The 17,406-nt window shown below is 37.9% G+C and overlaps 1 protein-coding gene across 2 annotated transcripts in view; it reads left to right on the top strand.

Moving 5' to 3' along the window:
- Positions 1–17,406, top strand: part of btbd7 (BTB (POZ) domain containing 7) — a 44,724-nt gene that overhangs the window by 21,459 nt on the left and 5,859 nt on the right. For both annotated transcript variants that reach the window (XM_043219180.1, XM_043219181.1), the window contains 7 exons: positions 9,066–9,274; positions 10,770–10,845; positions 12,070–12,230; positions 13,055–13,198; positions 13,521–13,710; positions 14,244–14,422; positions 15,401–15,808. In XM_043219180.1, coding sequence (XP_043075115.1) covers positions 9,066–9,274; positions 10,770–10,845; positions 12,070–12,230; positions 13,055–13,198; positions 13,521–13,710; positions 14,244–14,422; positions 15,401–15,808 — 1,367 coding nt within the window. The remainder of the gene's footprint in view (positions 1–9,065; positions 9,275–10,769; positions 10,846–12,069; positions 12,231–13,054; positions 13,199–13,520; positions 13,711–14,243; positions 14,423–15,400; positions 15,809–17,406) is intronic.

Genomic DNA, 17,406 nt, shown 5'->3' with positions numbered 1-17,406 from the left:
CACCAAAATGACACCAGTATGACAATGTATATTATTCTTTATTCAAAATTCCACTCCAGAACAGTTTTTGAGCATTTATGAGTGGAGTGAATTAAAGTATAGGAAAATGGAGAGAGATTAAGAATCTACTCAAATTACATGCTCTTTGGAAAGCTTAATGATCAAATTAAAAGGCATTAAAATCATTGCAATATTCAGTGTTTCTTGAATTTTATTTCATCATCAAATTCTACTGGCGGTATAAAATTAGCCCTACTCACTGGAGGAGGAAATAACTTCTTTGAGTGGTATCTAAAGTAGTTTCTCACAGTAATTTTCATCTAATTTATCACTGCAGCCTTGCCAAAACCTGCCAGTGTATCAGTTCTTTTTGTCTTCAGCAATTTTGCAGCCTTGTCTTCTTTTTTTTTTTTAACGGTACACATTTACTAGCTTGTATACCCCTTGCCTGTGTGCTTTGTATCATCAGCCCCTATTGTGAATTGGCCAGTTTATCTCTATTTACTGCACAAAGTGATGGGCTTCAGCTGCGCTGTGCTAAGAAATGTTCAGCGGGCCAGCCGTACTTCTGATTACTTCATCGGCATGAGAGTATCAAACCCTGCGCTCTACAGCACAGGTCTGCAGCGTCAGTGTCAGCTGATCCTTATGACCCATTGGTCATCAGCGGTTTGTAACCGATAGGGTTCCAATTTAGTCTTGTCAGCATAGTCCGATGATGAGCTCAGGAGGACTTGTTTTCTTTCAGAACATACTGTGCCACTTGCTATGTCAACCCTTGTTTTTTCCCACCGATATGAAACATACAGCAGTTAAATACAAATTTTGTGTGCAACCCAGACTTTAATCATATTTGACTTCATTTTGACAAACCTAACTTGGTTTTGTCAGGAACCTTGTCGGTTGCTTGTCCTGGTAGTTTTTTTTTTAACCTGTATTTTTTTTTATATGGAACAATGTAGTTACAATGTGTTGCATTAGATTTTCAACACACAAATCTTATGAGCCCACATTACTGACATTCATTGTATTTGCTTGTTTGTTTTGTGAGAGCTAGTCAGGCACTCCACGAGTCAAAGAAAGCCCTAGATGGAGTACTCGGCGCTTAACACAGGCAATCATTGAGGTCACTTCAGAACATGTGTGTTGATGGCCTCCGGTGGGAGACAAACTTGTCAATGACCTCTAGGAAATGGAGGCACAGCAGTCATTTAACACCCAGTCAGCAGCCGGCCAGTGGTTGGTACATGGCAAAGATAATTAATGTGCTGACCCGGCAGACGCACGTTGATAAAAAGCCACCCATTGGTCTGGAACCGACTGTGCTCTGCAAAGGAAAATTACTCTTGTTCACACTAACTGCAGGAAATCAGCTCCTGCGGCTGGGCTCTTGTTAACCTCTTTGTTAAACCTAAGCTGTGAACGTAAAGTTGATGTATGGTGAGGACACACAGACCCCAATAACTGTTGCGTATGAAGAAAACTAGAATGTATGAGTTTCCGTGACTGTCCTTTCTCACAAGTTTGTTTTAATTGCATTCAGTTCGAATGTTGGAAAAATAGACGCCTTTACAGAGAAACAACAGATAGACTGTCCTTTGAGAATGAGGATGCATGGGAGGGAGCTCGCAGTATGCTGCTTGTATTAGCTTCTGATGTGTGCTAGGGAAGCAACGTTACCATTTTTTTTCAGAACCTATCCGCTCTATATGAAAATTCTGAGTATCTGCAAACACCAATCCAAGCCGATACCAGATCAGGTTTTGTTTAGAATTTGTTTACTTCCTTTGTGTTGATCTGAACACAATCTACTAAATATAGTTAACTTAATTTAATGAAAAAATAGCAAATGAAACAATATATAATCATAATCTATGTCTAGGTTAGGCTGGGTACACGCCACAAGATAATCGGGCTGATTTTCGAGACGATTTCTCCCCTTCCGACAATTCTTGGTAGTGTCCCGATTATCTTGGTGGTTCTAAAGGTTATCTTTTCCTGTGTTGCGATGTATGTAAGAGTGACTGAATCTGCTCGGAAGAACATCGCATAAATATTTACGATCAGAAATCAAAGGGAAGAGATAATAATGCATATTAAATCTTTGCGATGCTTTATTGAACCTCTTCATTTTTAGCATGTTTTTTAAACCTCCGTTACTGTGCGCTCTTGAAGAGAATTTGATCGTTTCGACTGCGTAGTTTGCATACTGAATGGAGGATGACACAGCCGCAGCGGAGTTTAATGACTTAAATATTCAACTGTACTCGCACTGAACTATGGAACAGCTTGAAAACGCGTGAAATATAGTGCACAAAATCTCTGATACTTGTTTTTGTGCCTTTTGTGGGGCTCAGCAATAACACAGAATAGTATACGTACAAGATCGAATTTGGATTGGCCTCATCTCATCGATACCCGATCCGCAGAAAATGACAGACCCGATCCCGACTATCAGATCGATGCACCTCAAATGTGTGCACGACTGCCGTATGCTCACACAGACTGTTTATGTTCCAGTCAAATTAAAAGGAAGCACAATACTTTTCGTCGCAACAAAATTGTATATTTACCTCAGTAACAAAACATTAAATGTAACCTAAAGAAAGTCATGTGAAAAACCCTTCTTATCGTGCTCCGTGTTTGTTCTGTGACAGGAAATTGACGTCAAGAGAAACTGAACAGATAACAGCAGTGAAAGTAACAAGGTCTTCCCAGTGCAGTGTTGACTTGGTCATCTGTATTTGCTAAACTGAATAAGCCAACTCGTTATTAACATTAACTGTTGTATCTCTCATCAAATATGCTTGTAGAAAACGCTAATGGTTTTTAACTTTAAATTTAAAAAATACATGCATTGCTAGCTATTAAAATGAAAGTGTTGCAAAGAAAGCATTCTAGTATGCTGATTTGATGTTCAAGAAACATTTTTGCTAAAAAAAAAAAAATCATACCAACCCTACACTTTTGAATTGTAGTCTAAATTGCTCACTCAGGCGCTCAGATCCAGCGTGGTTATGTTGTCAGAAGCATGTGCAAATGAAAACATGAGGTCACATTTACCTTAAGACTTATTCGGTAACTTGGCACTTGGCCCAACCTAATGAATGACATTGGCTAACCTCAGAGTACTGTCATAATCATAACTGTGATCATTTACATATAGAAGTCTTAAAGTGCATTAGCAAATTAAACGGGCTGTTTAATTCTAAGGGTCAGAAAGAGGCTAGTAATTGCTTCTGTGAAACTTAATGACGGCTTTTTGGTGCAGGAAACCTGGCTAACTTTAAAAGTGGGCCTCAGGGGGAAAAATTAGCATCTAATCAGTATCTCACAGGGTAGATGAGATGATGCAAAGTGGTGGTCCAGATATCCGGTTTAGGCACATGAGGCCGTTTTCAAACAGTGTGATGGAAAATAGACTGACTTGGAGTTGAAGGAGACCGTTCTGGTGAGGGTTCGTGCTTTGAATGAACTGACACAGGGTTGAGCGTGACACTGCACCTGTGACGATAACATTAACTGACAGCATGGTGTACCATAGGTCTGTTCTGTAGTGCAAATGAAATGCTGCATCGATGGGCCTGGAGGCTGGAAGCTACAGAGAGCTCTGCACATTTCTTCCAGTTCTCAGCACCTTTAAAAAATGCATCGCTTCTCATTTGAGAAAGAGACATCTGGGGATAAAGAGAGAAATTATTCACAAACTGAAAACCTTTTGTGTGTTCCAGTATGTGTTCATTTGTATTTTTCATTCTTTGTTTCAGCTTGCAGTTTTGTGTCACTGTTCATTAAGTTGAATGGTTTAAAGAGGATGCTTTGATATTTCATCATTATCTAACAATGAAAATTGGGCAGCAGGAGCATTAAAGGAAACAAAAAAAAAACACAAAGCAAGGTCTTTACGACCTTGTTTTTCTTCTAAAACATTTCAGACATTCAATTCATACAGTTTAATTAAGCCATCTAAACTAAATATGTATTTTATTGTGTTTTGTTTTCCAGTTTGTCTGGTTGCAGGGTATAAATAGTAATCTCATATTGTGATCATCTACCAGTGAGCTAATCAAATGGTTGTTCTGCGTTCCTGCATGCTTTATATGTAAAAAAGCTGATTTATTATATTTGAAGATGCTTCATTTCTTAACTGATATAAAATTCTAGATATATAAGCTCAAATGAGCATGTGCGGTTAAAAATGTAATATCAGCTGGCACAAATCAAGTCAAATAAATTTCCAATATCCATATGCAATACATAATAATAACATGATATTGTGCATCTCAAACATTTATTTTTTTTTTCTTATTTCTGATTTTATGTTATTTTGAAGGACTTCACGTTTTTGGTACGAGATTTCAAGTAACAACAATCTTGCGAGAAACAAACAGTGTCACCTCACCTCTGTTCTTAGAGAGAACGGGTCTAATATTGATATCTTTGGAGAGAGAAAGTCCTTTTGAAACAACGATGCTTTGATGCTTGTGCAAGAGGTTGAGTCAGACGTCCTTTAGAGTGTGTTTCAAACTCGATACGGAAACCCTTCCTGGCCCCAAGGCACCATTCTGATTAGTATTAACACAGATTGCTGGTGGTGTTTCCATTAAGCCTATGAGAGACTGTCAGCTCTGTAATGATTCTGTCTGTTACAGCTTGTCTGAAAGGTCATGGAGAATTTTAACCCAACACCTCTCTGGGGCTCCTTCACTCTCCGCTTCTCATTTTCATCTCTGTATCTTTTAGCAATTTCCATCTTTTACATTCAGTCATACAGACCAGGCTAATTTTCCACTATCTGTCCTTTTTGACATTACCCTCCTAATCTTTACTCCTTCTCCCATTTTTCTTCCTCTCAGCATGTCTCCGTTTCTCTCGCTGACTGGCTCGCTCTATATCTTCTCCTCCTCCTCTCTGTCTATTAGTCTGTCTACCCCTTATATCAAGCTCCGGGGCTCTGGCTAGTTAATTGGGGTACTGCACTTGTTCAAGGCTAATAGATACCCTAATGATTAGTCCTTCACTGTCTCCGCTCTCTTCCTGTGTTTCTGTGTTCCTCCAATATCAGGTGTACTCAACTGTAAAATGAGCTCAAGACTACCATTAGGTATTTCACATTGCATGGCCTTGTTGTTAGTTTTGAGTCCTTGACAAAATGTGTTTCTTCAGAGGAAGCATATTTTAAATGGATGCTGAATCTGTTATAAAATGTTGGCTTGCTTGTGGTTTAGTTTTAAATTAGATTTTTATGAGTTTGAGTGAAATGAGTTTTAAATGACTCATTTGTTAGCAGTTCCACATTGCTGGAATCAGCCGGCCTTCCTCATCATCATCATCCTTTCTCACCAGGCAGGTTTTTTTTTCGCTCTTATAACTTTTCCTGTTTAGTTTTTTTGTCCCTACAAACCCCTTCATGGGTTTTACTCATCGAAACATTAACTTAAAGGAGCACAAAATGTTTTTGTTTTCGTTTTTTTTTTAATATTGGTTCATTTTCCAACTCACTTAGAGTTAAACACTTGAGATTTGGCGCTTTCAAATCCATTCAGCCGATCTCCTGTTTTGGAGGAGCACTTTTAGCTGTAGTTTAGCATAGATCATTGAATTCGTTTAGACCATTAGCTAATGATGTTCCGCAGCGCCTGAAAATAGTCCCCAGCATTTCCAGGCACTGTGTAATATTGCGCAGACTGCAGCCATGGCACGGCAGCAAACTTCCTTAGTAATGAGAGTATACTTCCTAACTTAATACATAATTGGACTACAGAAAAGTTTTAAACTGGAAAAATATTGAAACGCTTTGGTCATTTTTGAGCAAGATGCTAATGGTCTATAATCATATTCAATGAGCTATGCTAAGCTAAAAGTGTTCTGCCAGACCCGGAGATCAGCTAAATGGACACTGTTTAACAAACACCGTTTAACTGAAGGAGGGGATTTTGTTAAATTAGCATATTTCAAAAATGTGCTTGTTCCTTTAAGCGGACTTCTTACCTCATTAGGGAACTGTGATGTGAAGGGGTTTTTTTGTAAGTTACATACAGCTGTATAATTTAATTAGATTATACCTTTTTTTTTTTATTGATCACGTTTGGTATTAAATAGTGAAGCATAATTAATCTTTGCATCAGGAGTGTGACTGTGATGTCTCAAATTTGCCTCCATAGGGAACTCTCTAGGTTTTGGAACACCGTGAATTTGGGCATAAGATCAAACCACTAATAAGGAGGCCACACTAACTGCTGAGGAGTACATCTGTGCTTTGAGACAAGTAATCCGCAACAAGAAGTGACCAATCAGAACACAGATATCCACACCCACCAACACTTTTCTGTTGCATCTTGTTTTTTTGCATAAAGCAGAGCCCACCCTGTAGGAGCTCACATTTCTTAATAAACCTCTATTAAATTTCATTTAAATTTCAGCAGCAGAGTGTAAATGCAGATTTTGTCTCTTTAATTTGAATAGATGGTTTTTATCCCCAATGTGAAACACAAACATTGAGATCCTGTTTAAAAACAACTGTTTGTCTGCACTTCCCGTGTTTACAGATGGTAAGGAGATACAGAGTCCACAAAAGTAACATCGAAGTACTGATGAAATCTGCGGTGTTTGCTCTGGACTCATTACCATCAAATTTTCTGCACTTGGCATTCAAGTGCTTTTGAGTGGGAAAACACTGCAACACTGTGCAAAATCTTCCTGCCATGTTGCTTTTGTTTTGCAGACTTTCGTTTCTGGTATCATGTTAGGACACTCGTCTCATGTTTGAGTAATTATTAACTCCTTGGTGAAAGTTTTTTTTTTTTGTCGTTCTTGCGGTTTGAATTCAACTCACACCTAATCATTAACTTTCATTAACTCGCATCGATTTGTTGCTCTGCATTCATGCCCAACGTGAACAATCTACACATTGATTACAAAGTCAATAAAGAATGATGAGATTTTTCGATGCTGGCTGACACACTCCCTAGAGGCTAATATGATCCTTTTTTTTTTTTTTTTTTTTTTTTTTTTTTTTTTTTTGAAAATGACAAGTTTATGGCTCTGCGACTAGAGATTATAATTAACTGGGACGGGTTTATTAGGGAATTCTGCACTGCTTTGCTTCTGCATGCTAAATGGTTTCTAGTCATGCAGCGAAACAGATGCAGTGCTGCTTTTAATCTTCTGTGTGCTCCAGGCTGGAGACTGCCATCCTCAGGCTGTATGGTGCCCATCCTAAAAGGGAAACATTGTCATTAGATCTCAGGTTTAAACAATACACCTTAGCGCTTTGCAGGCAGTAAGATAAGGTGTAGAAGGCTATGTAAGCAATATCACACACTTGTTCTGAATATCGGTGTGGTTATGAATTGGCACAAGGCTGCGGGCAGTCATGGCTGATATTCAGTAAAACAGTACAATTGTGAGTGATTATTGATTCTTCACAAATGCATTAAATTATGTCTTTTGGGGTATATAAAACATTTTGAAATGCTTTTTATATACACTACAAGGTAATTTTATGGTTATTCTATGGTAAGGTCAGCAAAAAGGTCAAAGTCGTGGTTTTGGATGGGTCAGGGGTTATGGCATGAGAGAGACTAAGAATGCTTGTTGTCTTTATTTGATGTCCTCAGATCCTTAACATCTTCAAGGTCACCCTTATGAGTCTTGAAGAAAAGCTTATTTACTTAGAAAACATGTCATTCGGCAACGTAATACTGTCTCCAGAGTGTTGAGAGAGGCATCTGCTCTGACGCAGGCTCCCTTCTAGTTGAATATTTAATGGTACTGATCAGCACAGTGTGCCTGAACACTTAAAGAGATAGCTCACCCATAAATCTAAATCCTCTTATCATTTTCTCACCCTTCAGTTGTTCCAAACCTGTATGAGTTTCTTGCACTTCATTCTTCAAAAGAAGAGATTTTGAAGAATGTTGGTAACCTAATAGAAGCTGGTCCCCATTGACTTCCATAGTATAGAAAATAGTGTTTAGTGTGATTTAACTTACTATCATTCTATCAATGTGTTGTTTTTCTCTGTTAAGCTTGAAATTAATTATTAGAATATCTAAGCTGCTTTTTCCATAGCTTTATAGCTGCATAATGATTATAAAGTAATCAAAATATGATAGTGCGAGGAACACAAATTATAATGTAAATTGTTCACAGTGATATTTTTATATAATGCCATCACCAAAGCGACATTTATTCAATCTAATATTCAGTAAAATATTATTAGAATTTAAAATAACTGTTTTATAATATTTTAAAATGTAATTTATTCCTGTCGTGGCAAAGCTTTTCAGAAGCCATTACTCTAGTGTCACGTGATCCTTCTGAAAGCTTTCTAATATTCTTTGAAAAAGTCTTTATGGTTTTGAATTTAATTCGTGTGATTACAATAAAGTTGTACATTTCTGTATGCAAACTATTGTTGGAACTGAATTTCTCATAATGCCTGCTAAAAAGGGAAAACCAAGCTTGCTCTCTAGAGATACTTGGCTTGGATTGCTTTTGAGGTTGAAATTCTCCCCTGCTCCAGGGGTCTTTGTATCAAGCACAGGAGGAAAAAAAAAAAACAGTGGCATTTACTGATTAAACTGCACTGAATGCCTCTCTTTTGACATTCGGTCTTTGATGACTGCAAAAGGAGACCAAAAGAATTGAATAGAAGAGACAAAACAGATCAAATCAGTAATTCAAGGCACAGTTTGAAGCAGCATAAAGCAGTGTTTTCGTCTTGAATAATTGGGTAAATTATTCATCTTTTCCCACAGTGACATTTAAATGCATACATTTTCATTAATATTTAAGACATATCTGCATATATTGTGGTACAATATATTCCTGGTGTGAATTCTTTTAACTTTAAAAATGTGTTGGTACAGTCACAGTGAGGAGAAAGGGATTTTAGAAATGGATAAAACGGTGTAGAGGGCAGTTGGAGGCAAAGGACCACACACGTTTTTGTTTTAAAATCTTGATTAAATGCATTTGGACACAGATTTGTATGTTATAAGAGCAGCCGAAGCCCTGTTTATGACTATATAAAATGTGATGTCATTGTTTATTGGTCTTAGGCTGTGAAGACATTGTGGCAGACAGCATCTCTCTGGACTCTGTGGTGGCCATCCTGAAGTGGAGCTCGCAGCCATACGGCTCCAAATGGGTTCATCGGCAGGCCATGCACTTCCTGTGCGAGGAGTTCAGCCAGGTCATGACCTCCGACGTCCTCTACGAGCTTAGCAAGGAGCACCTGCTGGCGGCCATTCAGTCCGATTACCTGCAGGTGATGACCTACACCAATTCACCTTGAGTACTCTTTGGATTTTACCACTATCTAGTTTAAGATTTTGCAATTTAGGAGAGCTGGTTACGAGTCAGATAATCTGCACTGTAAATAGAGATGTCTTAAATCTCGCTAGATATGTGAAAAAATTTAACTAACTAATTGTGAACAGTAAGGGGGTTGTTCACATAAGACATGTTATTGTATCCTCAGACAAAATATGTTCATGTGTGCAAAAAAAAAACGATTGAATTTATTTTCTAGCTCAGTATTTATAACAACCAGCTTGTAAGATCTGTTACACGTCATTTTTGTGCTGTTACTTCAAGGTCGAGCTTATTTTCTCTCTTGAAACATACAGGGGTAATTCAGGGTAACTGAATCATATTGCACTATTGGGAAATTTATTTATTTCAGTCCACAAGTCATTGCAGGGCTTCAGGCCTATCTGTATCAGGCAGCAGAGTATCAGTATCAGTCTGTTTATCGATCTCTGTTGATCAGGGCTCCCTTCTCTTAAAGGTCACCTGCTTTTGTTTTTAGACAAATGAGTCAGCTGTATCAGATGACCCCTTTAAGTCTCCTCTGTGAGCTTTTATAGAGAGCTGTAACCCCATCTGGGATTTGGCCTGGCACACAGAAGTCTGTTAGCGCCTTCACACTCCTGTGTGCTAGCTGTTCAGCGTTAACAAGTCTTTGTTAACTCTAGGCTGGGTCAAACCTGTTGAAATGAACTTAACCGTGGCGTGACTGAGAATTTTTAAACGCATATAAACAGAGACTAGAATTATTTTGACACTATAAAAATGTTATTTTAATACAAACAAATAGGTCCCTAAATTGTTTGATTCAAAGCTGCAAATATCAGTGAATTTTAAGCTTGTGCAAACAAACTAATATTCTTAAGTCATTGCAAAGTCTAATGAATAATAGACTTATTTTTTTAGTTATGCTCAGTTCAATATTGTCTAGAGCATGAGTATAGCTTGTTTATTGACATTCATTTTCAATAAGTAAACAAATGGTTCAGAATAATTTTTTTAACACTTGGTTAAGACACACATTTTCTGTAGGTCTTGTCTACTTCCCATTCACACTCTGTCTCTCTCTCTCTCCTAATTTCCAGTCTGCACTCTGCTGCTGCAGTGTAAAAAGGCAAAAAGCCCAAAAATAAAATTTAAGAAAGTGTGGCCACCTGTTATTAAAAATGTAATTTTGTCTGAGGGTTAATCTATGTCCATTAAACCTGGATCAGCTTCAGACGATGAATGAAACGAGGTTTTGGCTGTGCAATATTCTCAGTAAGAGATAAGATAGTAGAGAAATCATTTTCCTCAGGTTTTACTTTGTACCTGCAGGACCTGCTGCTATGAAATACATTGGTTTTGTATATCGTGTTTTTTCCTTCGATATCGTTCCGTTGCATACAGCAGCCTTGCAGCACTGACTAAATTCAGTAACACAAACCGGTACTGTTCTTCTCCCCTCTTCACAGGCCAGTGAACAGGACATCCTCAAGTATGTTGTAAAGTGGGGCGAACACCAGCTCATCAAGAGGATGGCCGATAGAGGTATGACACACAGACACTGTTATGTTCCTAGATACACATTAAAGGAATAGTTCATCCAAAACAGAAAAGTCTGTCATTTATTTACTCACCCTTATTCTGTTGCAGACTTTTTTCCAAAAAGCTAAAAAAGTGTTTATATACACTACCTTACTGGTTTCAATAAGATAATTAGATTTACTTTTTTTGTTTGTTTGTTTGTTTAAGAAGACTGCAAAGACAGTAATATTGTGAAACATTACTACAGTTTAAAATGTTTTGTAATTTGAATATTTTTAAATTGTAATTTTATTCTTGTGATTGCAAATTTGAAATTTCAGCGTCCTTTACTCCAGCCTTCAATGTCACATGAGCCTTCAGAAATCATTTTAATATATTGATATGCTTCTCAACAAAATCATTTATGAAAACGGTTACACTGGTTAAAAAAAGTCATACAGGTTTGAAATGACATGACGATGACAAAGTTATATTAGGATTCAAATTTTTGCCTGAACTATTCCTCCATTACACACACACACACACACACACACACACACACACATATACCTTTCTCTAAGCTGAACTTTTCTTTCTGTGCTGCTGAATTTGTCCCTGTTTCCACCTCTTGCTTGAGATGGTGGTTTGAACTATGCCATTCTAATGATTTATTCCCCAATCCTCCTAATGTCTAGTAATGACTCTGACTGGCTCAGCTCTGAGAAATCAGGCCAAGTGCTCTGCGATACAGAAGCGTAGCATATGGCTAGCGGCTCCAGACCTGGGTCTGCAATTGCTCTGTGTACCCTACAGAATCAAATATACCCAGACTAACACTATCTCGAACGTTTATAGCTGGGGCCAAACCGCAAACACGATCTCTGATTGCTTTTCTCCCAGAACACATTCCAAAGGGAAACAGCAATGCACCAATTCACCTTCATGTTGTCATTAACACGCTTCTTTATACATGATACTGATTTGCTGTCTGAGGTGTAGATAGTAATTCAGGGTTCAATGCAGTGCAGCATCCTCAGAGCAGAGGAGCTTAAATTCCTCGCTCAAGGGCACGGCTGCAGTCAGTGGAGCTGCATGGCGATACCGCTAATCCTCTGGAAGCACACACCCTCCCACCCATCTTTGCCTAATCTATATTGTGGGCTAGAAAAGTTGGGCCACCATTTCCTCCAACTCAATGTGCTGTTTGAGTGTGTGTGTTTCAAACTGTGTGTTTTGTGTGTTCCCCAGAGCCTAACCTGTTAAGTGGTACTGCACATAGTGTGAATAAACGTGGCGTGAAAAGAAGGGATCTGGACCTGGAAGAGCTTAAAGAGATTCTCTCTCCACTGCTGCCTTTCGTCAGAACTGAGCACATATTACCAACCAACAGTGAGGTCCTCTCTGACACTGTGAGTGTGTTTTGTGTATCTTCTGTTAATGTGTATGTCTTTTGGTTTATACAGTTTAAACCAGAGCATTAAGGGACACTAATGACAAAGTAATGCTAGATTTTAACCACACACAGAATTGCATTTTAGCTCCATTTTTAAGCTTTTAAGCTTCGCTTAATTGAAGTTTACAGTTCTTTTGAAATATTTTGGGTCTGTAGTACTTTTTTGGGGGTAAAAATATTTTAGCTTTAAATGTTTTAACCGTATTAAAATGGTTTTTGATCATGTGACACTGATACTGGAGTAATGGCTGCTGAAAATACAGCTTTGCCATCACAGGAATAAATTACATTTTAAATTCAAGTTATGAAGCAATTTGAAAGTCTGACCGTAAGGTTAACCCTGCTTAAATGTCTAAATGTACAAGAAATGACAGTTGAAAACATTCCTTAGAAATGTTAATCAAATGTAATCAAATACATTAAGTAATAGAAATAGTTACACTACTTATTACATTTTAAATAGAATAGCCCCTTACATTTTTGTAAGCAGCCTTTCCAACATTTCTCTTTAGTCTGTCAAATGCACAGAAATTAGTCATGAGTAACTTATTTTTGTTTTCTATAAAGCGCACGCTGAATAAAAATGTCAAAAAATGGTGATACTAATTGATGTATGAATGAGTCCATACTCTGCTTCTCAGTACTGCTCAGGATGTAATTTGCTAGAGAGTAAGAAAACAGATATCCCAATGTGCTAACGCTCCAGCAAATTACATCATGTTTCCATCGTTCTTCTTGACCGCTCTCTTCAAGTAAAGACTTTTATTCTGCTTTTAACAGATGAAGAGGGGTCTGATCAGCACCCCTCCCTCTGACATGCTGCCCACAGCGGAGGGAGGCAAAGCCAACGCCTGGCTCCGGCAGAAGAGTGCTGGCATTTATGTCCGCCCACGGTTATTCTCTCCTTATGTGGAGGAGGCCAAGGTAGGATACACTTCCTCACCTCACATACAACAGGGTGGTTAACTGTAACGTTACGATGAACTAGTGGAGGCAGAAGAGGTCACTAAAAGTTAAAAGCAATTAAATGGTACACCTAATTGTTATTTCATTAATTAAATACAACATTAATAATACTTGATTACATAATTTTTTTTAAATGTAAAAAATATAGAATTTCATTTTTATTGTAGATTATAAATCAAATCTTTTCAGGAAGGCAGTTTGTTAGATAGCCTTATAATAAAATGTTTGTATTTTATAGCTGCACTATGTGGCATCCTTAAAACTTTGCATTTTCCTCCAGGCGGTTTTGGAGGAGATGATGGTTGAGCAGACTGACCTGGTTAGGCTTCGCATGGTTCGTATGTCCAATGTACCTGACACACTGTACATGGTAAACAATGCCGTCCCCCAGTGTTGTCACATGATCAACCACCAGCAAATGGCTGGCAGCCAGACAGCTCCACCGTCTGTGGTTGCTAATGAAATACCAGGTGGGTTAAGCACTCATTCATACCTTGTAATGATGCATTGTTTCAGCCAGTCTTCGGAACTAGCCACTATATATCTGTATAAAATACTCAATTATGCATGATCGTGGTGACTCGTTTTATCAAGAGATTGCGGTTTAATTCACAAAGGCCAAGTAGATCATGTCCTAATCTAGATGTAGTCTTGAATGCCATAAATCAAACCGTGAGAAGTTGTTTTCTTAAGTTAATTTTGCTATTCTTTTGCGAGAAGCAATTCAGTGGTTTTTTTAGGTATATATAATGTGAGTGGGAAATTGGCTTTGTATCTTGGCAAGCTTTGTGGTCCTGTGGGTGTTATATAAAACAATTCAACACCCATTAAAAAAAAAAAAACAAACAAAAAAAAACCTCTTTTTGTTTTTTTATGTCTTATATGCCCATCTTGTATTCATGTTGTTTATCTGCTGTGTAATGTTGTTAACTGATGAGCATCTTCACTTGTATTTGAACATTAAATAAGTCGTCTGTTTTTCTTTTATCACCCGGTCTTTCAGTGCCCAGGTTGGCAGTAGTGAAGGAAATGATCCGTAGGCTGCAGGAGCTGCGTCACACAGACCAGGTGCAGAGAGCGTATGCTCTGAATTGTGGTGAGGGTGCCACAGTCAGCTACGAGCTGCAGATCCGTGTGCTCAGAGAGTTTGGCCTACCTGATGGGGCTGCAGAACTCCTACAGGTAACCCAGCACATCCTGTTTGCGTGGAGACTGACATGTGTTGCTATGGCTACCATGAATATCTCTCTGACTCGCCTGTCATTTAGTATTAGCCCGGCCTCTGATGAATACAATTTATTTTCCAGTGATTGCAGGCACTCATGCTGATTTTGTTCAAATAAAAAAGGAGCATTTTGTTTTTCAGATTTGAACACTTCTTTAATGCATAAATATGTGTGTATTATATATATACTATCATAAAGAAGTGTGGTCTGTAATTCTTCAGCAAGGCTGCATTTATTTGTACAAATAAAAATATTAACCTTAATTATTAGTATTATGTTATATAATGTATAAAGTGTGTGTCTATATGCTTATTCTTTTACATATTTTAATATGTAGAAGTCAGAATAAGCATGAAATAAGGGAGCATGTTAAATTTTACATTTTTAATTCTTACTGACAAATGGGCAAAATCTAGGTTAACCCAATTCGTCTTTTAATGCTTTTAATGTCATAAAATCACATATTGAATTACAGTTGTTGTTTTTATCCTTAAACCCTTGTACTTTTTGACCCATATTAATTAAAAGTATTTATTTTTGTGATTGCAGGAATATACACATTTCTGTTATAATTATTGCATACCAAAACAAACTTCTCACTTAACAAGGAAAAAAAAAATCTTTTACAATAATGTTAACTGTAATTTACTGAGAATGCTGTGTACTTGCAATCTGACACATTTTGGATGGGTACCACTGCATTCATGTACTTCATGTGCATCTTGTTGTTTTGACTAGAAAATGTCTCCAGTGCCCTGAGCTCTTAAACTGCTGTGGTGTCTTTTTTCTCACCATTAAGTGACCAGTGAACCTACGCTGGATAGCTTGGAACGAGTCAAACCCTCTTCAGCATACCAGACAGCCTATTAAGTCTCATTTTTGAAGCATGTCTAGCACAAACATTGCCCTCACAGTTACATGTGCTGTGTTTCAGAATCCGCACAAATTCTTTCCCGAGGAGCGTTTTGGAGACGAGAGTCCCGTCCTGGCCTTGCGCCAGTCAGGTCGCTGCCGGGTCAACAGTACACCAGCTGTGGAGAGCATGTTCACTGACCTGGAGGCTCTGGTGGGCTTCCACCCCCCCCTGCCACCTCCTCCTCCACCCTATCATCCCCCGACCACCCCGGGCCATAGCCAGCTGCAGTATAAAACAGGCTGGAGGCCTCGGGTCCCCACCCAACCACCCTCCAGATCTTTCTCCTACCCCTGCAATCATGCACTCCTTCACAGGCAGCCTTCTTCCAAGATGGGCAGCCCAGTCTACCCGCCAGGAGCCAAGCCCCTGCCCCCAGACTGCACTACTGCACAGGGGGGGAGAAATCTTCATCCTGACAAGCAAATGGTGATTAATACCAATATTTATAATGAATAGGGCTGGATGATATGACTGAAAATCTAAATTAATCAAACATTTTACCTCAATTATGATTTAATGAACCAATTATTTTATTTTATTGCACTTACAGTTCGTTAAAGGTTTATACTCAACCATTAAAGGTGGGATTTTTTTTTTTCTAGGGAAAAATGTCTGTAAAATGACGGAACGAAAAACTATTTACGGTTATTATGTTATAAATATTACATATTATAACATACTATATATTATTCCATGGTCTGTCTGGATACTCTATTCTGATTGGCTGGCAGGTATGCAGCAAAACCATTTAATGCCCAGTTAGTTCCATTTCAGTTTTTACATTTTACATAAATGTGCTGCTTTTAACTGATGCACACTAACCCACACACACACACACAGAGAGAAGAGAGAGTGCCCTGCGCACGCACACACACGCACGCACACACACACACAAACAAACAAACACAAATTGTCAACAATGCCCTGTGACTATTATTAATAAAATAGCCTAAAGGTGCTAGATCGCTACATTATATTTCTCAGCAACGAGGTGGTAAACTTTTTTATTTTTAAAGTAACTAAACACAGCTTGATTGTAGAGAGTTGCACAGACGCAGGTAACACACACTCAGTTGCGTCCATCTTTCTCTCAATCGAGAATTAATTTGAATAAACAATATAAATCATTCATTCATTCAATGTGATCTTACCTCACTATTTCATCTCTACATCTGATATGTTTTAGACAATTTTAGCTGAAATAACCATCAAATATTGCACTGCAAAGAGCTGCTAGTTTTAACTTGTCTATACCTTGGCAAATGACCATGGAATAAGCAGGAATAATCAACAGCTAGCCATTCATTATCCCTTGCATATATTAAGCAAACAAAATAAATGAATATTGCCATGTCAAAAGTAGACAAAAAATATACATAGTGGAGTATACCTACTCCACTAAGTTGCTATCAAATACAAAATTTGCAATGCCAACCTTTCGCTGTTAAAAAGCTCATAGTGCATGCCCCACTGCCGAGCTTTTGATTTTTCTGATCCTTTTTGATGTCATAGTAGGTTAACTTTGAGAGCAGTGAATGAGAGGGTACCACTAAAATATTTTTCATTTTCATTTGCTCAAATAGCAAAAGAAAAACTTCATGATAGTCCCTGCCATAGAAGAAACACATTACCGTTAACTGGTTTATTTTGTAATTTGATGCAAAGGTGATACAAGACAAAGATGTGCTGTAAATGTTTTAAAAAAAAAAACTTTACAATGCTGATGACCATTGAAATGCATTGAGTGGCACTGTGTTAAAAGTTTAAATTCTTTTAACACACCACTCGTGTGAGACACTGCAAAAAAAATAAAAATAGGGTAGTATGTTTTTAAACATAAATATCAACAGCATTAAATAACTGACATGGGAAAATTATTAGTTTGGGGACTTGAATTGTTTTTAATTCAATTTCTGTTGATGCTGTCAAACGATTAATCACACCCAAACGTTTTGTTTACATAGTAGGTCTGTGCTGTGTACATTTATTATGTGTACCGTATATATATAAATACACACCCATTC

This window comes from Puntigrus tetrazona, chromosome 20 (genome assembly GCF_018831695.1).
Source record: "Puntigrus tetrazona isolate hp1 chromosome 20, ASM1883169v1, whole genome shotgun sequence".
NCBI classification, from domain to species: Eukaryota; Metazoa; Chordata; class Actinopteri; order Cypriniformes; family Cyprinidae; genus Puntigrus; species Puntigrus tetrazona.
Note: the sequence above shows the minus strand (reverse complement) of the source record. Positions and strands in the feature narration are given on the sequence as shown.